The sequence below is a fragment of the Diadema setosum genome, chromosome 19 (genome assembly GCF_964275005.1).
Source record: "Diadema setosum chromosome 19, eeDiaSeto1, whole genome shotgun sequence".
Taxonomy (NCBI): domain Eukaryota; kingdom Metazoa; phylum Echinodermata; class Echinoidea; order Diadematoida; family Diadematidae; genus Diadema; species Diadema setosum.
The window spans coordinates 13,731,588-13,756,834 of record NC_092703.1 but is presented as its reverse complement, the minus strand read 5'-3'; the positions used below and the strand labels follow the sequence as shown (position 1 = coordinate 13,756,834).

Here is a 25,247-nt window from a genome sequence, read left to right as displayed (position 1 = left end):
ACAACAGAATCAAAAGCCCTCGCAAGCTTGCAAAAACCACCACAAGTAGCGTATTCATAGAGTTGTAATTGATTTTTCTTTCCCCTGCACCCAGGCTCCTGACTGACCATTATGTCTGCCTAAGATCACTCTAGTCACCATGGCCCTTGTGGCTGTGGGGCTGTGAGTGAAAGCCTCGAAAGGAGACGGGGTGGAGCACATTGGTGGGAGGCAGTCCCAGCTTCTCTCTGGTTGAAGCCAGTGTGGCGACTTATTCAGAGAAGGTGGCTTGGATCTCATCTTGGACTTCCTTGTGGAGAACCTCTCATTGGGCGATCGTGGCCTCCTCTCTAAGTGCCCGGAGCCGGAGATGGGAGTTGCATTTTGCTGGTTTGAGAAGAGCGCCATATGTTTGCAGGAGAAAAAGAAGAAGAAGAAAAATTTCCTAGAGTTATCTGGCGCAGCTTAAATCCAACAATTATCTTTGGACTTTTCTGTGTCTATGAAAAACTGTTAAAAGGGGCACCAGAGGCACTTGCGACACACTAAGAGTAAGACCATCCAAAACGAGAAGGCTCCAATATGGAGCCACCCTGCCCCTGGGAGTGCACCCCTCGGTGCCGGTCCCAGGAGCATGGCTCGGATATGACGGCGGTCATCACCTGCGGCACGGTCCACCAGATCAAGACATTTATCCTGTCCCACTGTCTCAACCCCTTCCACCTCACCGACGAGTGCGGCCGGACTCTCCTGCACGTGGCGGCGTCCTGCGGCAAGTTGGAGATCGTGGAGTGGCTCCAGGCGAACGGGGCCGACTGCCGTGTGAAGGACAAGGAGTCCGGGTGGACCCCTCTCCACAGAAGTCTCTTCTTTGGACAGATCTCCTGCGCCATTCACCTCATGCGGGTAGGCAGTCTGGGATTGCATACATGTCTTGTCAAAAGTTACCAATCCCTTCATTGTTTATTGAGATTTGTTTCTACATCATATGATGAGTTGGATTTCAAAATGAGTTAACTCCTTTCTTGCCAATTTGAGATATTTGCTATTAAACCTAAAATATAAAATCAAATGATAAACAACTATCTGGTATTTTATAATTTTAAGCTTAAAGAATATTCCTTGTTATTCAGCAAATGTAGTATCATTGGAAAGGTTTTATTTCACTATATCTCATGATGGACTTATTGTTAAAGTGTTTACAAATGGCTGTTAAGCTGTTTTGGGAACAAACTCTATATACTGCAGGACTAGGGTCTTTGGAGAAAAATCAATAACCATGTCACTATTGGTAACATTGATTTTGAATAATGCATTAATGGTATTTCAGAGGTGGAGGTTTTGAGAAGATAGAATCAAAGTAATGTTGTCTTCAGTGGCTCAACTCTTTGAAGGGTAAAAGAGACAAGAACTAATGTATCTCATTCACTTGCTTGATGGTAGCATAGTGGGTGTGTTTCAATGGTTATAGTGTATGTCCCCTGTGGAATTGTTCACAAGCTAAAGCAAAGGCAAACAGATACACCCACATACATGTCTAACCAGGGTGCTGTGGATATATTCTGTTCATTATATGAGCTTACCTTTAAATTATTCCCTCTCCCCTTCATCAGCATGGTGCGAGTTTGAAGCGCTTCGACAAGGAGGACCTCACTCCGCTGGAACTCGTGATGAAGGACAAGCCTGCCTACGTGAGCTTCAACAAGAACGACCCCACCCAGGCGTACTCGTGGGGCACCAACGCCAACTTCAACCTGGGCCATGGCCGGCAGCGCAGCAGGGAGCAGCCAGAGTTGGTGGACACCCTGGCTGTGAGCAATTACAGCATAAAGCAGGTTGGTCTCTGGTTGCGATTTTGTTATTCGTGTTAGACTCCAGTCATGTGTAGTGTATGTGATTTTACACTAATGCTGCCTTTACGATAGGAATTTGAATAAAATAGGAGAATAAAAAGGAGAGTGCGTTTGATGCGATGGGGCCACCACTAATGTAGAGCCCTGCCTATGGGGAGAAGACGGGAAGAGTAATAGTGGCTGTAAAAGTTGCTATTTTTGTGTAAGTAATTTCTTTGTGTTCGGCCGAGTAAGATGAGTTAAAAAAAAAATTACTAAATATTAAAAAAGCAAAAATATTTGCGTACTTTTGTTTTCATGCTAGCTTCTGGTTGCGCTAAAATGTCAACACCGCAAAAATTACCACTTTTACAGTAGGTCATGTGAGAAATGCGCTGTAGGGCAGCGAGTGGCATTTCTTGACATACATTGTAATTGACACGCTAAGCTTGCATGCATGTTTCGTCAGAAGTTTGAATTATCACCCTAAAAACTACAGTATTTCATGAGGTATTTCACAGTCAAATACCACAGTATTTCACCGTTAGTGTGACTGGACCTCAGTTGAAGATTACAAGTAAATGCGATCTCTCACATTCTGTTTTGATTTTCTTTCTTTTTTCTCTGTCTTTATTTTTTCCCCCTGTTGCAGGTGGTGATGAGCAAGTTCCACACACTCTTCCTGACCCAGCAGGGGCGGGTGCTGTCCTGTGGCCACGGCCAGGGGGGCAGACTGGGCCTGGGGGACGAGACCACCTGCCTCCGGCCCCAGTTGATCAAGTCAGTCGGTGCCCGGTGCAAGATGGTGGCCGCCGCCCGAGACCACTCGCTCTTCCTCACTGACAGGTAACCCTCCGTCATGTTCGCTGAATTCTTGCCAAAATGAACCCAACTGTCTGTGCACCTCATTTGTATAAGCAGTCCATGTTTGGAGTATGATTGTGCAGGTGTACACTTAAACAAAAACAAGAAACCTCTCATAAAGTTTGTCGTTCCCTGCTGACTCTTCCACTGATTAAAACCTCTTTCTGTGTTTGCAGTCTTTTCAGTCACCAACACCTCACTGGAGGAAAAATCTGCCTTAGACCACAAAGTGTGTAAATGCAACTGAACAATTCAAAGAGATCATAACCCTTTGTATGCTTTGTGTTCTGATTGGCACAGAAAATCTCATGGCAATTTACACTTTCTTCAAAGTTCCTGTCACAGAAAGGGTCAATGTTCACTTGTTCACCCTGTGGTGTTCACACTCATGTCTTTAACGAAAGTTGTACTTCTCTTATTCTGTATCCTGTTTTTTTAAGGTGTTTGAAGACATAATGACGCAGACGATGATATGCATTGTAACAAAATTTAGGTTCTTCTGCTTCTTCTTCTTTTTCTTCTTCTTCCTATTATTATTTAAATATCATTGTTATCATCATTACAACAGTGAGTAATTATCATCTTAGGTTTTTGAAATTGCAGCTATTAAGGACTTTTTTTTTTGAGGGGAAGGGCAGGGAAGGGATGGGTATGTTTCTGAATTGTCATGCATAGATATATTGATGTGCAAAATTACAATGCATACAGACATGAAGTCTCCTTAGTAATTTATCCTTATCAAATCATGCTTCCTCGTACATGTATGTAACCCTTTCACGGTCTGTCGTCTGACATGTGTTTGCGTCCAGTGGCAACGTGATGTCGTGCGGAGAAAACAGCTACCTGCAGCTTGGCCACTCTACCATCGGCCAGAAGTGTCTCCTGCCCAAGTCCCTCGCCAGCAAGAGTTTGAAGAATAAGGAGGTGATCGGGATTGCTGCAGGGAGGTTCCACACCGTTGTCTACACCAAGGAGGCTGTGTTCACACTCGGGCTGAACGCTGGTCAGCTAGGTATGTAGTTACTAAGGAAACAGGCATTTCTGCAAAATATTTTTGTTTGGGTTCTTTTTCTTGGCGGTTTCTGTCATGACTTGTTTTCACACTGTAAACAAAACCAGGGAAACTGTCTGTCCCTGATTTGCAAAATTCTACTTCTGGGTAGGTAAAGTATTTTGCGTATGATCTGTTTTTTATGTCATAATGTTTTGTACTTCTGTTACTCTACATGAAATTCAGTCATTATTTCCCTCGTATTTCACTGCTGTTGCACATGTAAAAATCCCCCATGCACTGCTAGTAGTACATTTTTTACCAATGAGCTATTGAAAACTCCTATCCAATGAACCACCAACATATATATCCAAAATGGAGTTAATGATAATAAGGATTGACTTGCACATCACTTCCTTGTCTTCTCAAAACACAATTCAAACTCCCAAACTGATACAAGTTTCTAAAGTTTATCAGGACTGGGGTAAAATTCTATAGTGGAACGATGCACATATAATTGCCCTGTTTGACTTTGTCTGGTGTGGTGTATGGTCATCTCAGGTGTAACTTTCCCATTATTGACCACCCATTTTTCTTCTCCCATTCTCCCCCTCACTCCCCCTCCCCCTCCCCCCCCCCCCCAAAAAAAAAACCATCCCTACAGGGCACAATAGGGGCGAGAAGCACATTCAGCACCCACGTCAGGTGACCTCCCTCTCCCACCCCAACATCGTCATCAGGGATGTGGTCACCAGTGACGCCGCCACTGTCTGCTTGACCAAAGAGGGCGACATTTATGTTCTGCACGAGTACCAGTGCAGGAAGGTGGCATCAAAGTAAGAAAGACAAAAATAATGAACAATTCCAAAGTTTGGATTGCCCAATGCTTTTTCACTATTAAATGCGACGATAGCCGTATCCCACAGAAGATAAAGATTGCACAAACTTGGTTGGCCCCATTTCACTGAGCATTGTGTCATCAGCATTTGTTTAACTTTCATTCAGAATGTTGAGCATTTTCCTGTGGAATAAGTCTTCTAATTTATCACTTGCCCATGGCAGATCCATTTGTTTTCTGTAATAGTGCTGTATTTGTCTCTATGTACATCAGCAGATAGAAATGAAATACACAAATATTGCGTATGAAAGAGAGCAGGGATAGAGCAAATTAATATATTAGCAGCACAATTTGATTTCACTGGTCTAGAAGGGTGAGCAGGAGTAAGGAATGTATGTGTAAATGATAGGGTAATAATGTATACCAATCATAGACTTAGACTGTGTTAGCCGACAAGCTGGCTTATGCATTATCAGTGTTAGACATTTCAAATGCTGTAATTCGGTCATATGTGTCGACATCTTCTGAAATTTTTTCGTACTTGTAAAAATTAGACAGCAGAAAAATGTTAGGCAGCAGAAAAATGTTTTCATCTATGTAGCAAAGAAGATGACAGATTAACTGATCCATTGTTTTCGTCAAATGTTCAGCCACCTGTCGGTGAGACAACTTGCTGTCGTCGGGGGAAACCTCAATGCAGAACTGGCGGAGAATGTTCTCCAGAAGCAGGGTGGGGTCGAGCTTCAGCTGTTGGCCATTCACACCAATGGGAAGGTTGGTCTTCCTTGTAAAAATTCCAGCACCTGTTTCGAAAGTTAATCTCTCGTAATATAAAGTAAAAAAAGGATTATTTTGATCTCGTGTGTGAAAGTGTGAAATTGTTGTCCTTTTGCTTCATCTCAAACCTGTTTACATTATTTATGCTTATGAAGCTGTAACTTGTTCAGCAGTGTGTCTGCAGTATGTTATTACCCCTTAAACTCTGCTATAATGCAGAAGAACAAACCTACTCAGGTTAAAAAAAAAATACAATTGGACGGTCTTAACATGATGGTTACACAAACAAGGAAAGATGAAAAAGATTACATGAACTTTAAATTATATGAACACTAACATAAAATCACACTAGCGACCTTTTTTTCTGTGACATTGATTTGAACATGAAGGGAACAAACATGCTAAAAAGATACATGGTAATAACAAAGAAATGTACTGTGCACCAAAAATGTTCCTTCTTCTTCTCCTTCTCTTCTTTTTCATCCTTCTCCTCTTTCTCCTCTTCCTTCTGATGCTCCTCCTCTCCCTCCATCTCATCTTCTGCAATGATTGCCAAATATTTGTCCTCCATACATCAGGTATACAGCTGGGGTAAGAGCGAGAACACATGGCTACACTGTGTGTGGAGCCACCGCCGCCCTGTCTCCATGCAGCAGGTGGCCTTCAGCCAGCACAGCATGGCCTTCGTCACGCCGGAAGGGGAGGGCTTTATCGGCAGGTTCAACACCAGGAAGGGTCAAGGTGAGGAGATCAGGGGAGACATGGGGGTCACTCACCAACATGGCCAGGATGTGTGATGGCATTGAGTAGATATTATTGTGAAACCAGAAACATTCGCGGCATGAAACTTCCGGAAGTTAGTGCATCAAACTTTAAACCTAAAAGCTTATCACAACCCTAACCTTTATCTTGTAGGTCCTTTGAGAAAATGAGACTTGAGCAGTTGTCACAAAGCAAATGCTGTACCGCCTTACATTATACTGTCAAAAGCGGTATCTTGTAGATTAAAATGAATATCGGATAGAGTCCACACACACAAAAAAAAATCTTCCAAGATTAAGGACACTACCATTCTATCTACAAAGCAGACTGTCCTGGAATATTAGTTATCATATTTTTCATTGTAATTTCATTAACCCAGATGACCAGTCCAGCAACACCATACAGGAGAGATCCGGTGCCAAGGACTAAGTGGAGGGGCTTGGTGAAATGAATATCGGATAGAGTCCACAAAAAACAAAAAAAAATCTTCCAAGATTAAGGGCACTACCATTCTAGGTACAAAGCAGACTGTCCTGGAATATTAGTGATCATATTTTCATCGTAATTTCATTAACCCAGATGACCAGTCCAGCAAGACCATACAGGAGAGATCCGGTGCCAAGGACAAAGTGGAGGGGCGTGGTGAGCAGTGGGTCAGCCTGGAGCGCCTACCAGTCATCCACAGGGCCACGGGTGTGGCTTGTGACCCTGGTGGCAAGAACTTTGTGGTGCTGCAGTCTGACCCAAGGACAAGGTGATTTAGACAGAAGGAGGGACCACACCTCCATTTGAGATGGTTTTGAAGAACATTATCAATTCATTGTGATGTGGTAGGGCAATGCCTTAGATGAATAGATAGACAAAAATATAACGGTTGTGCATTATTTTGTTAAATGTAAACAACAGCCTATTAAAGAAAATGGTGATATATGTAAGAGAAGATATGGCAAAAATGTGAAAGTAGAAATTTTCTCTAGAGTAATTATTTGTGTGTGTGTGTGTGTGTGTGTGTGTGTGTGTGTATGTGTGCCTTCATTTTTTGCAGAATTAGAGATATAGGTTAATTGTACATTTAACAATCAAAAGTGTATTATTTTAGTGTTTATCACTTGATATCGGTGTTTATTTATCACACTAGTTTCGTGTCATGGGAAATGTGAGAAGATTTCCACTTTTACAGTAATGTAAAACACAGTAATATTTAAACTAGCCTGTGTCTGTGTCCCTGACTGTAGTGTATTTCTTTCAGCGATGTACATGCAATTTGAAAGGGAGGCGATGTTTAACTTGATTGGAAGAAAATAGAGATACTACTTCCAGACAATTAATGATATTACACTGTAAGGAAATATCTGTGAAGAAGTTATGAGGAGAGACGGATTGCTCAACTATAACTCCTTTTCCAATTGTCTCCAGTCTGACCGAACTGCCAGAAGTCGGGGCAGCTGAGCTGGAGAGCAACCTGGCCCAGCTGATGGAGGACACAGATACCACTGACATGATACATGATGCCCTCATTAAGGTGAGCTCCTTGGGGTTAATGATCCCATTCCCCCCTCCTTTGCCCCCCCCCCCCCCTCCCCTCCCCTTTTGCCTATTTTCACCCATTCATGAGCTACCGGTATACTGTGTTTGACAGAGGAAAGAATCAGAGTCGCTAGTTCTCATGCATGTTCATGGCTTTGCTGCCCGTGTGGAATTGTTTGGCGTGACAGATAAAGGATGAGAATATGTGAAGTTTGCTGGTCTGTGTAAGCAGGGCCTCTGAAATCTTTGAATCTGAAATTTTGATGGCTTGAGAAATAGATGTAGTGTCCGGAAATGAGCAGAAATCTAACACTCCATTTTGAATCTTAGTGCCCAGTCGGCCCAATCTGGCCACCAATTTGAATCGTAATGCCCAGTCGACGCAATCTGACCAAAAAATAGTTTGTTGTAAATTTGGTGGCCAGACATCAGTTTTTAGTGGCACTGGGTTGCTGCTAATGTTGAGCCATGGTTTAAGTATCACTTAGAGTTAGATGATGATATGTTTGTTTACAGTTTATCTGAATGAAACATGTCTTGTTTGGACAGATGTTCCTGTAAAACTCTTAATGAAGGGAAGAACAAGTGTATTCGAGGTGTGTCTATGAAGACTTTGGAATTGCCCCATGCAAGCAGGTCTGGAGAAAAGGACCAGAAATCTTAGTTGCGTTTCTTATCTCATTCATCCTCAGCTTGGTAATCACAGGATAGCAGCCCACCGATACATCCTTGCACATGGCAGCGACTACTTCGGCAGGCTCTTCGCCGACTCATCCAAGTCTGATGACTTGAAAGCAAACAGCGGCAGGCTCAACCACAGGCCTCCTATCGTTGAAGAGTCGGACACGACGGTTGTTGACCTCACAGGAATCGTCGACTATGAAATCTTCCGCTTGCTGATGCAGTATGCGTACACAGGCACGTGTGACATCTTTCGACCAGGATTCGACGTCCAGACCCTCGCTCCGAAGCAGAACAATCCCGCCGATTACACAGACTCCAGAAACATCGACTGCGACCACACCTCGGACGACTCCTACGGCATTGAGGAGTTGACCATAAACGAGAGAAACCGACACCAGTCTGCATATACTGTCCACAAAGAGCACAGACAGAGAGTGGAGAAGGGAGAGGGCAACAAGAAAGGTCGCAAGGGACAGAGAAAGGGCAAAGGTGCCGCGGCGGAGCCGACGAGGGGCAAAAAAGACGCGAGTCTTCTTGGGGTGAAGGCAGTTGTTGAGGAGGCAAAGAAGTTTGGGATGAGATCGCTGGCCAAACGGTGAGGCTTAGCAGCGTGAATATGTTCAGTGTATTTTGAACTATTAAGCTACAAAACATGTATTTCCCGATTCCCCTCCCCCCTTTTTATCATTTGTTTTGTGCATAAATGAAATAGGTATATAGGTACAGTGATTACTCTTGACTTCATTCTTATCCTTTGTAATCATGATTGCAAGACTTGACTGTCTTTATTGGTATGAAGGATGTTACCTTATGCTAAGATACATATGCTACACAATGCATGAATATACTAACCATTTCTGGCGAGTTTCAAGATGGAACCAAAATTCCAAAAGACCTATTTCAAAGAATGATGGTAAGTGACCCCATTTCTGGTCATTCTCTGCTCGCGTCGATGCTTTTACAGGCTGGAGAATGTGAAGTGCTCGGACGGCACGCTGGTTAACTTTGGTCCGAAGGCATCCCCCCTCTGCTTTGAGCGCTCTGCTTTCCCCCACCTCTGTGACGTCGTGCTGAGGTCGGAGGAGGGGGCGCTGTTCCCCTGCCACAAGTGCATCCTGGTGGCCAGGCTGGACTACTTCCAGAGCATGTTGGGGTGTGGCTGGATGGAGGTAGGTGATGTCTATCAACCCGGCATACACACAATCTACATTTGGAATCCATCATTCTCAGAGTTCACCCGCCACTGACTCTGTTAAGATAGTAGGCCTCCAGTTAGAGGGGAACTTCATTGTGATTAGAACTTGAAGATCATGACTTTTGTCATTTTATGCATCAGGTTTTTCACTCTGTCATTATACAAAAATCAAAGCAATATAAAGAGTTAAGACTTGCAAAATCACTTTGTTTTGGGAGAGTTTAGTTACATCTGAACTCTTTATAACAAGGTTCTGCTGTATTGGCAACTTCAACCATCTTACCCTGTTGAGAACGAGTCCCGAGTATACTGGGGCAGGTGTCTATTTGAAATGCTTGTTGTAGCAAAATCAGCCCATCCTCAACGGATCAAAACCACCACCTCGAGTACACTACAAACATCTCATGCTGAGCTAGTTATTTTATTATATTTTTATGCACGACAAATGGATGACTTGCTATGGTGTAGCTTTATTTCACTGATGCCAAAGACAATAATGACATAGAATTGCATGAAGACTAATAAATAATACGGTTGAGTGCCTACACTCATGTGAGTGCTTGTACTCATTTTATTTTGAGGGTGTAGAATTTGCAAATTGAGACTTACATAGCATTTTTGGAATTGTTGAATTCTGGATCACAGTCCGGGTGTGTAGTCCTGTATGTGGAACTCTGTTGTGAGCTTGTTTAGCTGTTTTATTACATCGTCTGCAAAGCTAATCATTCCAGGCGTATTTTGTTGCAGGCATCCACCAAAGAACCGCTCAACATGGCCATGCCAGCTTCAGTCCTGAAGATTGTCCTGGACTACCTGTACATGGACCAGGCCCCGAGCTTGGACCAGTGCCAGGACCTGGAACTCCTTTGTAACACCCTCACCATAGCGGACCAGCTCTTTATCACGAGGCTTAAAGACATCTGTGAGCTGGCACTAGCTGACCTAAGTGAGTGGATCCACCAACTTTAGTACAGTAAAGTTTGCATACTGCCATATGTCACACTAGATTATAAGGCATGCTCCAACATTGGGAGTAAGCACAAAACACACACACAAAAACAAACAAACAACACTTGACGCAAGAATTTCATAAATTTTGATAATTACACAGTACCCGCTGCATGCTATAAGGATTAGAACCAACACTGGCTGTCAGGCAGAAGCTCGGTGGTCTAGTGGATAAGACACTCATCTGATGATTAGGAGGTTGTACAATATACGTTCAAATCCTGCTCGTGTATGTATGCCTATGATTTCTTTTGTCATGGCTACTACTAAAACACTGATCAATTTGATGCTTATTTATGTCGATACAGAGCAATTTGTCAATCAGTTACAATTGTTTGTTTTTGTTGCTTAAAATCATGGATACTTTTTTATGGTGTTTAAAATTGCTGTTTTGTTGTTGAAAATCTTGTAATATTTTTTTTTTTTGGAAATGCTAGCTTGTTGTCAACTTTTTGTTTTTGTTGTTGTTGTTCTCATCCCAGTCACCCTGAGGAACGTGTCCGACCTGCTGCAGTTTGCCAGCGTCTACCAGGCCCCACAGCTCAGGGCCACCTGCCACCAGTTCATCTCCCTCAACCTGGCCGCCCTCCTGGAGGCGGGCTCCCTGGATGCCTTGGAGGATGACGTGCTGGAGGACCTCTCTGCTGCATACAAGGAGACGGTGAGGATGACTCTCGATGCTCCCAAATTCTCTTAGTCCTGTCCATCCTCAGAACAAATATTACAATCAAACAAACAAAGTTATCATAATAACAAAGTCATCATGGTAAAAGATAAAGACACAAGTGTACTCCTAAGGTATTTTCAGTTATCCCCCCTCAATAAAGAAGAAGAAGAAAATAAGTAAATACACTGATGAAAATGAATGTAAGGATGTGATTAGGAAAGCAGTAAAAAAGTAATGGAGAAATATCATATGACCTATGACCTCTTTCTTAACAGGTAATGTATGGTATGTACAATTTTCAAATTCATGAAATTCTTCTGTCGAGTTGTTTATTATTGCAACTGATTGATAAATTTCCCTGCGTCATGGCGATGTAGGGCATTTTGTCAATCAGTTGCCTGGTTTTTGTTGCAGTAAAAGGCTGATTAGTGCTTTTTGCATACCATTATTGCGGGTAATCAATAACCAATGAAATGTTGTCAGTAAATATTGCATGGATATAGTATGTGTGTCTCATCAGATTTGAGTCATGTTGCTGGTGTCTTTTATATTACTATTACAAGAAGAAAAGATATGTTCTTTGTTGTTATCACACTGCCCAGTATCTGAACCTTTTATTGGTGATGTTGTGTTTGAACTCAAACAGCTGCCATACTCAAGATTTATCCGGCCGTCCATGAGTGCCCCAGACATCAGTCACATCGACCCATATCCTCCAGAAGAGGACAGTGCCCCACTGGACCAAGACAGCTCCGCCGAGCCCAGATCTCCAGTGACCTCCATCTCCGACTTTGAGGCTCTGGCCAGGAAGGCCAAGGCCAAGCGTAAGGGACGGCGGCGCACGAGCAGCACGGGCAAAGCGGTCAGCGCAGGCATCAGTGAAAGTGCAGAAGATGCGGTACCCATGACGATATCGTCAGAAGTAGCAGTACCCACGTTCCCGTCGCGATCAAACTCGGGTTGTTACGACTTCCAGCCAGTGTCGACCTCCCAGTCCTTGCCGCAGCAGGATGCGGTGGCTTCTTCCCCAGTTGCCACGGCGATGCATCCAGTCTCCGCCAATCCAGCGGGCAATGCTGAGATGAGCGCTGCTTCGGAGTGGAGCAGGGATGATGCGGTAGTGGTGGTGGGGAAGAAGAATAAAAAGAGGAAGCAGCAGGTTGACCAGGCGTGGAAGGATGACTCGGACGAGAGAGGTGATGAGCGACATGGTCCCCTTTCACCCATAACTGTCCACGTGCAGGCCAATCATGAGCAGGTTAGTTACGCCTAAATTCTTGCCACCTCCTCTTTACAAATGACTGCATCAGCAAAGTTTATTCACTGTCATGCAATAGAACAAAGTCACTATTTTAACTCTTTGAAGACTAGTCCTTAGTATACTCGGACAGGTAGGTGTCTATGGGAAATGCATGTTACAGCCAAATCAGCCTGTCCTCAACGGGTTAAGGAACCATATCAGTGAAGGAGGTCGGTATCAAAACCCAAGAAATTTGGCAATAGGGTGAAGCCATAAGAGTTATGATTAACAAGATGAAGCAGTGCACATTAAACTTTTCTCTCTAATGTTTTCAGAAGAGCAGAATTGATATTTCTTGATTTACAGATTTATGCACATTTTATGCAGCATGCTATCAGTAACTGTTCACATCAATTTGTACCATGACCCGTAAGAGGTTGACGGTCATGGAACTGAAAGCGTATTCTTATAATTAATGTGATTCATTTTGATCATCCAAGCAGAACGAATAGCACACACAAATATTCCCAGTTTTGACTGAGACTGTTCATTGTGCCTTCTGCAAATCATCAAATTTGAAGAATGTTGAAGATGTTCTTGCTTCTCTCTTCTTGCATGTTTCAGCTGGAAGAAGTCAACCACACATCAGGGACTACTGCTGCAAGTTGGACAAGTTGGGGAAGGTACTTTCCATATTTTTGATTTAATTTTTTTTTGGTCAATACTGTGAATGTGTCATATTCCACTGGCCAATCATGAATAATTATGGTAAGCAAATATTTTAAAAGATATTAATTTTTGTAAAAAAAAATCCTTCCATGTACAAAATTATAGGCATGCCGAATTCTCTGAAGATGGTCCAGCATGAAAAATCACTCAGGTCCAAGTTTCTTCTTTGCAGTAGCTGCTTAGTCACATAAACAGTGTCATGAGCAAAATTATCATACACTTGTATCACAACATTCACTGTGGCAAGACCAGTTCATAGGTGGATGCATAATCTTAGATCTTAGGGAGATAATGAGCATTACAGGCAATATGTGCATCAGTCAAGAAATTTTGTCATCATGGTACCTGTATGAGACATGAGATCACAAATAATGGTCAAACTTTGCGTAATAAGTTCACAAGGATGGTTGATGAATATAGATAAAGAGTTCTCTAAACACATCCAATAGTCGTATTCACTTGTGACAATTTCGACGACGGGCTGTCATCTTTTGCAAACGATGGCTGATCGGCCGCGGTAAGTAGCGATAGAGAGAGCTAGAACCTAAACAGACATATCAGAGAGGCCAACTGGATAAAGAGAACCCCCACAACGTGAACCGGGATGGTGGGGGGGGGGGGGAGCATACCAGCTGTCTGACATTTACGATGGGATTGTCACACCTGGGTAATTGCTAATTGGCGCCAAATCATCAGTTGCCAATAAGCCATCGTCAAAACTGTCACGGGTAAATACAACTTTTTATCTAATGGTCAAACATGAATAGCAGCCACCTGTTCATTGTGGGGATCTGTTCTCTTTGGCCACTGCAATCTTCCAGCAGGGAAACAATATGTGTTATGTCTATAGTGTGTTTTTCTCTTTAACCCTTTCTGTGCCATGGACTTTGGACAGTGTATACAACAAAGTGGGGTTTTCTGTGCCAATCAGAACTCGTAGCATACAGAGGAATAATGTTTCAGATTTTTTGATATATTTTGCATGGACCAAGTTCACTGTACTTATATAGAAACAGCATAAAAGGAATAATGTTTTATCTTTTTTGATATATTTTGATGGACGAAGTTCACTGAACTCATATACAAAAATACACCTCGTCTCTTGGAGCATGGTGGGCAGCTACTCTACACATTCCCACAGAAACAATTGAAACAATAGTCCATAACTTATTTTCACAATGTTCAGTTGTGTTCTTGTTTTTACTTTGGTCCCATCACATTAGCCCCAAGAGTCCTGTCACGGGTCTCCGAGACATCATGGAATCCCAGTCCAGCACCAAGCGTGGGGTCACCTCCCACCAGACGACAACAACAATACCTGCTACAAACACCAGCCAGCCAGCAGCAACTCCAACCAGGTCCCCGGGCCCATCCCCCACCCTGTCCCCCACCCAGAGGCAGATGTCCAGGGGCCCCACCCTGAGCTCGGGGAAGAAGTCCCAGAAGCAGAGAAAGCGAGAGCTGCAGGCGGCGATGTCGGCAGTGGCAGGGGACAAGAGCACGGGCGGCCAGACCACTGGGGAGAGGAGTCCAGTGGTGTGCCCATGGTGAGTGGTTAAACTTTGTGTACAGATCTGATACTGTAAATGTAATCTTTTTATTTTCCATTTGCAGCTAACAACCTATCAAATCCAAATCACCTCACTTCTGCAATCTGATGCTGTATGCATTTATTACTTTAATTTAAAGGCATTATTCACCATTTGCAGATGAAACAAAAACCCAGCTTGAGTGCTTCAAAATAGTTCTGAAAATGTGAGTTAGGGATAGAAACAACCAATGTGAAGTATGTTAATCAGTATCATTAATGTTAAGTACTTTTTGTTATTCAAAATGTGAACAAAAGTTATAATAGAATTGTTTCTAGAACAAACCATCTGTAGATATGGTTTATTGAAAAAAAAATAGTGATATCTCCTTATATTTGAGGCTTTATTGCAAAATCTTCATATGGTAGGATGTTTTATGATACAACTGACCTACACATATGCATCAAATGTGATAACACGAACATCAAATCACTGCTCCCAATGGTAAACAATACCTTTTTTGTATGGTGACTTTAAAATTTATATTTGCTTCCCTCTGTGTCCCCACTAGGGCCAGTGTGTCCTCACCTGCCCCAGCCCAGGTGTTATCCTTCAGAGATGTCCAGGCCCAGGAAGAGAGGATGGGTGTCATGGCAACGACAAGCTCCGCCTCCTCTCCGCAGGACAGGAAGTCATTTTCAGCTGCCAGAAAAATCAGGTATGAGCTTCAGTTAAGGAGTATTTACAATATCATTGTGTTCATTCTCATTGGATAGTTGAAAAGAAAAACACAATTTTGTGTCTTGTAGAATAACTTTGAAAATGTGATTAAGGAGAAGAGTGAATTTAAGGTTAATATACCATGAATTTTATCACCAGAATTTGGTCTTGACCATTTATGGGGTTTAACTTATTCTAATGCTAATGAGTGCCCAAGAGCATTTTTTTTTTTTTTTTGTATACTGTAATGCAAGAATTATTGTCCCCGCCGAACGAGTTCGAGCAGGGGACTATGAAACGGGCTCCGTATGTGTGTGTGTCCGTGTGTCCGTCCGTCTGTGTGTCCGTCCGTCTGTGCGTCCGTGTGTGATCAAAATGTTTAATTTGCTACTTCTCTGTCATTTATGAGCCAATTTTTATTCTGTTTGCTTTATATGATAGCACTAGATGGGAGCTTTGAAACTTCTACACAGAATTTCAGTTGTGACCTTTGACCTTGACCTTTGACCTATATTGTACATTTTGCTTCAAAATGCTACTCCTTCGCCATTTCTAACCCGATTTCGATTCCGTTTGCTTTATGTGATGGCACTAGGTGAGGGCTTCAAAACTTCTACACAGAATTTTGACCTTTGACCTTGATTTTTGACCTATATTGTACATTGGCTACAAAATGCTACTCCTTCACCATTTCTAACCCAATTTCGATTCCGTTTGCTCTATGTGATGGCACTAGGTGAGGGCTTCAAAACCTCTACACAGAATTTTGACCTTTGACTTCTTTGACCTTTGACCTTGATTTTTGACCTATATTGTACATTTTGCTACAAAATGCTACTCCTTCGCCATTTCTAACCCGATTTCGATTCCGTTTGCTTTATGTGATGGCACTAGGTGAGGGCTTCAAAACTGCTACACAGAATTTTAACTTTTGACTTCTTTGACCTTTGACCTTGATTTTTGACCTGTATTGTACATTTTGCTACAAAATGCTACTCCTTCGCCATTTCTAACCCAATTTCGATTCCGTTTGCTTTATGTGATGGCACTAGGTGAGGGCTTCAAAACTTCTACACAGAATTTTGACCTTTGACTTCTTTGACCTTTGACCTTGGTTTTTGACCTATATTGTACATTTTGCTACAAACCCCCCATTTTGCTACAAAATGCTACTTCCGGTGGGGACATATATTACGCACCACGTAATTTCTACTTTTCCTTGTTGCATCTCCTTTTGCTGTTCCATCCTTCCTTTGTGTAAACTGTGCAACATTGAAGTTTTTTTTTTTTTTTTTTTTTTATGTGAAGTCTAAAGTAGGGGCTTTTCTAATTACGGTCAATTAACTTTCCTTTGCTGATGGTTGTACAGTAGGTGTGTTTGAGTGTGTGTGTGTGTGTTCATCTGTGCATTTCTTGAATGATTTGTGTGGAGCCACTGTGTCTGTTTCATCAAAATTACTCATCAAAGCTGACAAGTTTGGTGGCAGTAAAGAAAGAACCAAGCCTTCCTTTAGTAACATCATTACAGTAGCTAGTCTATTGTCAGGAGTCTCCTGTTGTGCCTATGAAGGTATGATTTGATATCCTTTGATATATTTGCCTCATGGCTGGACTAAATTTAGTTGAATTTCCCCCCTTGTTCAAGCCGAGTGCAATGTCAAACACATTCCATGCGTGTTCCATAAATGATGCTGTACTGCACAACACGGGTGATGTTGATAACGGCCTCTGAGATTCCACAGTCCACACTGCTTGCATTCGGTATCGCATGTCAGTGATGGTCCGTTGCCCCTGCCACTTGAGAACCGTGCCAATTTCAGAGAGATGATTTATTTGACTGACCGCTGTGGTGAGTGTGGCGTCATTTATTATTCAGCGGTAGACCCCAGATAGCACGTCATCAGAAACCACATTTTTATCTTTAAGTTTTTTTTTACATGGTGTGCATCTTTGTACGTTCGTGTAAAATTCACAGGAGGGCAAATCTGGTTAGTGATATCGAATCCTTTGGTTCATGTATGTATATATAATACATGTACAATTGTAAATGATTTCTTTTGGTCGCTTGGTCACCAACCGCATTGTTGTCGCTGAGGAGTTGATATTTCAGATTGCTTGTCTTTCTGCTGTCTGTGCCCACTGCATTTCCTGGAGGTTGTAACTTATGATACTCCTGTAAAACTTAAAGTTGTTTCAAATATGTATATTAAAAAAAATGTGTATATATATATATATATATATATATATATATATATACACACAGATATCAATGATTGAGCATGGGATGATGAATACACTGTGACTATTTCTTTGAGAGAGGTAAGAAAGAGTTCAACTTACACTACTATCAAAAATTTTTGAATACCTGCTCATTTCTTACTGTTACTTATTTATACTTAAGTACTGTATACACTGAATTTTTTGTGAGATTTTAATCTATTGCGAGTTTTCAGAAGTCAGGTGCTGTTCGTGACATTAAAGACACACATAGATAACGATTCTGATCCCGATATGAATTCAATATACTCTTACATTTCTCCCTTCAGCACAGTACTCCACGATCGCGAATTTAACCACTTGCTAAATTGTCAGGTAGTCCTGATTCGCGAAAATTTAGACTCACTAAATATCTTGCGTATACAGTATTTGATTGAACAGACCAGTTGTGACGCAGGCATTCAGTGAAGACACAACAATTCTTTACTGTTTAATCTATGACTCCATGAACTTATAGCTACATGTCACAGGTCAACAGGTCAACTTGAAGTTGACCTGTTGACCTGTTGATCAGCCATTGCAGTAACTTTGAATTCACAGTTGCACTTGAAGAATTGGATCAAACATTGTCATTGAGTAAATGAACACGATATGCCAGAAAATGCAATAAGCCAGGAACTGTGTATGACCTTTGAGATGCAGACTTTGGTTTATTATGAGAGCGCTTTAATCTTCTACCTTCCCAACTCAAAGCGAATGTCATCTAAAATGTCTCTTTTCCCCTACTCTATTATATTTTTTATCAAGTTTGATGTGAAAGAGAAATTGTATTGAAAGGTTGGATCTCCTATCACCATTCGAGCATAATGCATTGGTTCCTCAGGTGTTCATTGTCAGGCAGCTCAAAATTTTGTCAATACAAGACATTCAATAATTGGGAAGGTTTTGTCTAGTGTAGAAGAAAAGGCAAACAGGGGATAGGGCTTTGACCTTGTGACATTTAAATGTACTTTTTTGTTGCTGTTCCTTCAGCACCTTTTAGGATTGCCCTCAGGCAGCCTTGAATTACCCCCATATTGCGTTCTGAGAGGGACTTTTCAGTAGACAATTTTGTGGAGTAATCAGTCCCAGTTTCGACAAAAAGCAGCCCACATAAATCAGATATTTACATGTATCAGTGGTGTGGTGTCGACCTGTATTTCTACATTCATGTATATGTGTGTATGTGTGTGAATGAATTGAAAAGTTACAATTGTACTTTATATTTAGATACATGTATTTTGCTCATGATGATACTTAATTGCTTTGTTTAGATGTTTACCCAAAACCTGGAAAACATTTGATTTGCCCTGCACACATGATAAATCAAAGTGACAAAATTTGTCATGAATATGATTCCTATTCATAAAGTTTTGGGAGAAAAATGCACTATCTGATAGTGCAGTCAGAAATGAATTGGTAAGCAAGTCAGTCAGTGTCAGAAGAGATGGACAACATTTCCTAAATGTCAGGATTATAAAAAACAACAACAACAAGTAAAAGTGAAATATAATGGTACATTATGTGCATGACTTCTCATGGGACATTTGAGATAACGACTATGAAAGCATAGGAATGCACGATTATTATGCACTAAGGTGTGTAAATATATTGGAGGAAAATAAAGGCATAGCTTGTCACCTGCCAGAAAAAACAAAACAAAACAAAACAAAAGCACCTCACAGAAGCGTCACGGACCACCATCTCAGAGAGCATCAAAGCCCAAGGGGTAATTATCTCTCATAATTTTCGAGGTCAGGATCTCAATAAGGTAAACACTGGGCTGGTAAACTCATTATGCTGGCATATACTCATGAGGGCCCTGAACTCCCTACCACCCCCTTCTCTCAAAAATTTGCTAATTTTAGAGCATAACAGGATTAGCTCTCTTCTAGAGTTTGTTTACAATTTAAAATTCAGGTATGAATTAGATAAGTTACTACAGACAATTATACATCTAAAGCAATTTATAGTTATATATCCAAAATTTTAAAAAGAAATAAAAGAATAATAATAAAAGGATGAAAATCCAGACCACAAAAATCTAGTCTCTATTAAATGTTATTGGATGGAGGTAGTCGAGTAAAACATCAGATCACTTCTAATATATCTTGTCTTTCTCCACTCCAGTAGCTTTAGGCAGGCAACAGAACATTATACTTATGATGGAAGCTGATTTCAGATAAATGAATACCAATATGTGGAATACTGATAATCAATGAAATGTAATTCATACTGAGTGCGTCACACAAGTAACCAAGGTTGCTTGCATCAATACCCATTGATTAGCCACCCCCTGCTGTAAATTCTGTGCTGAGATAAAGTTACATCATGCAGTTCATTAAAAAAAATGGAGTCAAAAGGGGCCCAAGCTTTTGATCCTAGCAGAATCTTCATCAGAGGCAAAATGACAAACAGGCAGGGATAGCAATCACATATAAGGACTACATACAACAAGAACAGTCATGGGAGGGCTAGGGACACAGAACAAAGAAAACAAGAGGGAAGGGTTGGAAGTCATGGGCAAGAAGCCCAGCAAGTAAAGGGAGGGGATTAAAAAGCAGGAGGGTGGACAGACAAAAGGCAGAGGAGGGTCATTGATGATCCCAAGCATCATTGGGGGCAACATGTGAAGGATAAGGATGAATGGGGAGGCAACATCAAACAAGATAAGGAACAACAGAGGGATAAAGAAAGGAAAATAGTGAAATAGCAACAGCATGGTGGGGGGGGGGGGGGGCTGAACAAGCAGAGAGCCCTAACCTGGTGTACCAAGAAGAGGCAACCATATGAAAGTGAGAGTCACCAACAAATGCAAGTTATCAAACATATCAAAGTATATATAAAACAGTGATAATAATAATAATGACTACATGATAAAACAAACATAAAAAAACACACAATGTAACATTACTATGTTTCAGAGCTTGTCAATATCTGATCCTTTTTTTTTTTTTCAATTCTCTGTCGTTGATATTACATTGTGTGCGTGAGAGAGAGGGCATTATAACTTTGATTCTCATGGTAGGGTATACGTCACTTCCGGTGTGGCTGGAGTATTAAAAAACAAACAGCTCACCTGTACAGTATATGTGCGGAGCTGGAGTGTGAATCGGTGTGAATACTGTGCATGAACCACTGATCCGTGTTTATAAACCTTACATAGAGATCAGTGGCTTGCACAATCACAAGCATACAGTGTACGAATCTACATGGTGATACAGACGACAAGGAGTCGGTGTTCAAAATCCTCAATCTACCATTCTTTGAAGTAATTTGTCAATAACACTTCTTGTGAGTACCAGAAATGTTAAGATTGACCATATCTGACAGTTTCATGGGATTTCAAAGCCAAGTATGGACGAAAAGTAGATCATTTCATCTTAAAAATATGCTGATCATGCACTTTTCTTGGGTTTGTTTTTAGTCCAGGCACTGCTAAATACCTGGATGTCTGACCATCAGAATAAAAGTTGATATCCTTTGGAGGCATTGTCTTTAATAATGATTTTTAAGCCGCCAAGTTAATGGTCCTGTGCATTTTACTCAGTTGTCGTAACAAGCTTTTTTTTTATGACTTTAGGAGCACAAGTCAGTAGAAGCTGTCAAATGGGAGTGATGGCACATATTGTAAAACCAACATCTGACAAATGACAGACTTGTGTTGTATGTCAATGAAGCAGCTACATTGTACCATCCTGTCTGTAATAAGAACCTTGAACATGATACCTTGATCATTTGAAATGTCAGCACCACTGATTAAATTGCCGATATCATACCTGTTTTTTCTTGTTTAGTGCAAACTGTGTCACTCAAAACAATTCATCAAAGCATTGTATTGGGGTTTTGATTTTGCTTTGTTTGTTTGGTCATTTGTTTGTTGTTGTTTTGTGGGTTTTTTTTTTTTTTTTTTTGCATTGTTGGTCTTGTTACATGTATGTTTATGTATCTATTTGTTCAACTGCCAAGAGTTTCCATGGTCACATATTGCATATATATGTTAAGAGAAGAAACTTGTTTATTTTTTCCCCTTCTCATCAGCTTTGGCCTGGCTACCCCGTCCTCCCACAGCTTAGTGGAGGTTGAGAAAGCACCAGCAGTAGGCCCAACATCTCCCAGCAGCCCAAAGGAAATCATCAAGTGAGTTCTAGCTGTTTCATACTCACTTTCTTTCCCCAAAATGTTTGGGGAAAGAAATTTTGTGCAGTTGCTCATCTTACTTTGTGTGATATGTAGACATGTCAGATATTGTGTACGCCGAATATTTCATGATTTTTTTATTTTCACGAATTTCGCGAGTCAAGTGCTATTCGCAAATTTAAAAACACACATAGATATTAACTCTGATCCCTGACAAGAATGTGACGTGCATGCATATGTTTTCCCATTCAGTACTGTAATCCACATTGGCAAATTTGACCACTCGCAAAATTGTTGGGAAGTCCCAATTTGCGAATATTTAGACTCGCTGAATATACAGTATGGCGTATACAGTATTTACAAACATAAATTGACTTCCACAGCTCATAGTCCCAAACATCATTTTAGTGCTGAAGGAAATGGTGGAATACTCCTAACAGAAAGGTTTTCGCCAAAAGAGGATGAACGTAAAATCTATGGAGATTATTTCTCACAGCAATATGAAATGGGAAAAAAAGAGTCAGATCTATGCTGTAGGAATTTTTTGTTTTGTTTTGTTTTGTTTTTCATTAATATCAGTAGTTCAGTTTTTCATTTATTTTCCTTTTTTTTTTCCAATGCTCTATAATGTAGTCCCTGGCAAAGAACTGGGGCGGCCTCCCCTCCAGCGCCCTCCATCAGCTTCTCGGAGATAGTGAAGGCCGAGTCGGAGCAGGAGAACTTCCTGGACAGGGCGAAGAGCAAGTCCCTGGCCCAGATCCAGGTATGGTGGAGTTTTTGTAGCATGCACCATGAGAATTTGTTGCCCTGATTTATAGCTGCTTTCCTAGGAAAACAGAGGAGAAACCCTGCATAATAAGAAGCCCTGTGGGCAAAAGAATGTACCCTAGAAATAGAGAAATAGATCAATCCTGTGGTAGAAAGGTTAAACGAATTAATTGGCCTGCATTTGCAGATTAGCCCAATAATTTGAGGCGAGGAATAGGCAAGTATGGTGTATGTTCGGCAGAGAAAATTCTTGGAGATAATAGTGTGATTAAGCTAAAAGAGATGAAATATATATTAAAAAAGAGAATAAAAACAACAACAAGCAAAACAGAGTATTAACCCCCATCCATTTTGATGCTTATTTGGGTGGCTTCAAATAGGAGGATGCCTCAAATCGGGAGAGGTGGCGAGAAAGCGTGAGACCTTTTGCTGTGAGATAAATCTAGTCACCCCACGTATTGGGGACAGACCTGAATTAAAACTGGTATGATGATGATGATAATGATGAAGATGATGATGATGATGATGATGATGATGATGATGATGATGATGGTGATGGTTATGATGTCAGATGATAATGATGAAGATGATGATGATGATGATGATGATGATGATGGTGATGGTTATGATGTCAGATGATAATGATGATGATGATGATGATAGTGATGGTGATGGTGATGATGATGATGATGATGACTGCATGAAAATGTGATGCCTAGAGTTTCATTTGGTGCATGTGCTTGTGCAAAACTGAATTTCATATGTCTTTGTTAGAATTTTCTTCATGCTGCATTTTTATCAATTCTTTAGATTGCCTTCTTGGTTTCAATATGCCCATTAAGATACATCAGCAGGGCCTGATGTAGGGCCTGATGTATCTCAGACATACATCTCCACTTCTGCATTCACACATGAGAAAAGAAAATGCAACTCACTTAATATTCACCGTGGGTATTGTAAACTTTTTTTTTCTGGTTTGAGAGTACCATAGATGATGTAGACATCCAGTTAATATCATCACGCTCCATTCGTCACTGGCCATTAGCTACACTTGATTTGATGCATCCGCCTCCTTTCCCCTCCCCCACCATCACCGCCATCTTAATATGGAATGGAATGGGGTGAATCAGACGGGTGTGGACAGAAATCAATCTATCATATTTCCTAGCATTTACAAATGTTTGTTAAGGGGAGGAAAGCATTGGTGTGCTTTTTCTTTCTCTCTCTCTCTCTCTCTCCCTCTCTCTCTCTCTCTTTCTCAGTTGTTGTTGTTGTTTTTCCTTCCTGCCTGATGAATGGAATGTAAAACCAAATTTTAATGAAGCTTGTTACGAGCGTCATATCCGTCAATATTGCCAGTGATCACATGAATGCAGTTATGACCTTTTCTCTTATATTCCCCCATTAAGACACTCAAACACTCACACACACAAAATAGATGAACAAAAAACAACAACCTTGCCATACATATAATGAATAGGATGCACCCTCCCCTGATAATGATTTCAATCAGAAACCTTGTGAGACTGGGACGCAAACTAGTCGTACAAGTGAGATTATTTTAGAATTCCCGCAAGGCTGATTAAAGCTGAGATTATTATCACGGTCAATTAACATAGATTCTTTTATGTGATACCTCAAAGTATCTCTTCTTCGTGCCTCCTGACAGATCGAGGAGAGGGCCATCGAGGAACTGTTGGCTCATTATCGAGGGGCGGGAAAACCAGACGAGTACATCACCGTGGAGAGGGTGCAGAACGTCATGGCAACCCCTCTCTGGAAGAAGAAAACCGAGGGCAGATGATGCGGGCTTGTCGTCTCCATCAATATATGGATGGATATTTTTATTTTGATTGTTGACTAAATAGGATGCATAAGCTTCTTGCCATCCCAAACTAGCAGAAGTTGATAATCTGTAGCTTGGCTTTTGCCACGACATCATCTTTTTTTCATTTCTCCCTTTTGTTGTGGTATTGTTGTCTGCCTTAGAGCAGACATCTTGAATCAAAATCACTGCATATTCCTGGTTCAGGAGTCTTACGGTGCTGTGCCCAAGATAATTTAGACAGTCCAGTTCAAAATGTATGAGATATCTACTTTGCATTTAAGTCTGGTTACATTTTTGCCTTCATGTGTACTATAAGAAATGCTTGCGCATGTGTCAACATCCATTACTCAGTTTGTTTATTTGTTTGTTTGTTTTTTCACAATTTGTTACAATGATAGGAAGTGATATCAATCTCGCTCCAAAAAGAGGTTTGTCTTTGAGGAGAAGGAGCTGACAAAGTTACAAATCAAACCACTGAATTTCATACTTTTGAGCGTTGATTATGGCGTTAAACATGAAGTCTCGGTATTTTGAATCATTTTCTTGAAGAGAGCACAAGGATATGATTCAACACTGCAACAGTATTCCTCCAAGTTGTGCTTTTCCTTTTAATAGACATTCAGTCATCTTGATGCTTAACCCTTTCCTGTGCCAGGGACTTTGGACATTGTGTACAGTGTTATGGGTTTTCTTTTACTCCAAGCATACAAAGCGTTAAAGATGTTTGATAGCATATTTTGTAAGTGTGTGCCTTGTAGTCGTTGACTCAACTTTTGTCTTGTCCATCCGAACTTCTGATATATGAACGATACTAGATGTGTGTCTCAATGCATGTTGTCTTCTTGATATGAGGAATAGACATACCTGTATTGTAGGGAGAAAGTATATTGCGATTTAATTATTTGGTTGTAGA

At 41.1% G+C, this 25,247-nt stretch overlaps 1 protein-coding gene across 1 annotated transcript; it reads left to right on the top strand.

Moving 5' to 3' along the window:
* Window positions 1–561: 561 nt before the first annotated feature.
* On the top strand, window positions 562–24,818 carry LOC140242285 (inhibitor of Bruton tyrosine kinase-like). The gene is made up of 20 exons (XM_072322029.1): window positions 562–885; window positions 1,593–1,814; window positions 2,464–2,657; window positions 3,485–3,687; window positions 4,331–4,502; window positions 5,155–5,278; window positions 5,860–6,048; window positions 6,649–6,797; window positions 7,460–7,565; window positions 8,263–8,849; window positions 9,219–9,423; window positions 10,197–10,395; window positions 10,940–11,118; window positions 11,771–12,382; window positions 12,989–13,047; window positions 14,317–14,640; window positions 15,194–15,340; window positions 21,640–21,738; window positions 22,372–22,501; window positions 24,176–24,818. Exons 1-20 carry the CDS (start codon window positions 562–564, stop codon window positions 24,308–24,310), a joined length of 4,359 nt encoding a protein of 1,452 aa, XP_072178130.1. The 3' UTR covers window positions 24,311–24,818.
* Window positions 24,819–25,247: the final 429 nt, after the last annotated feature.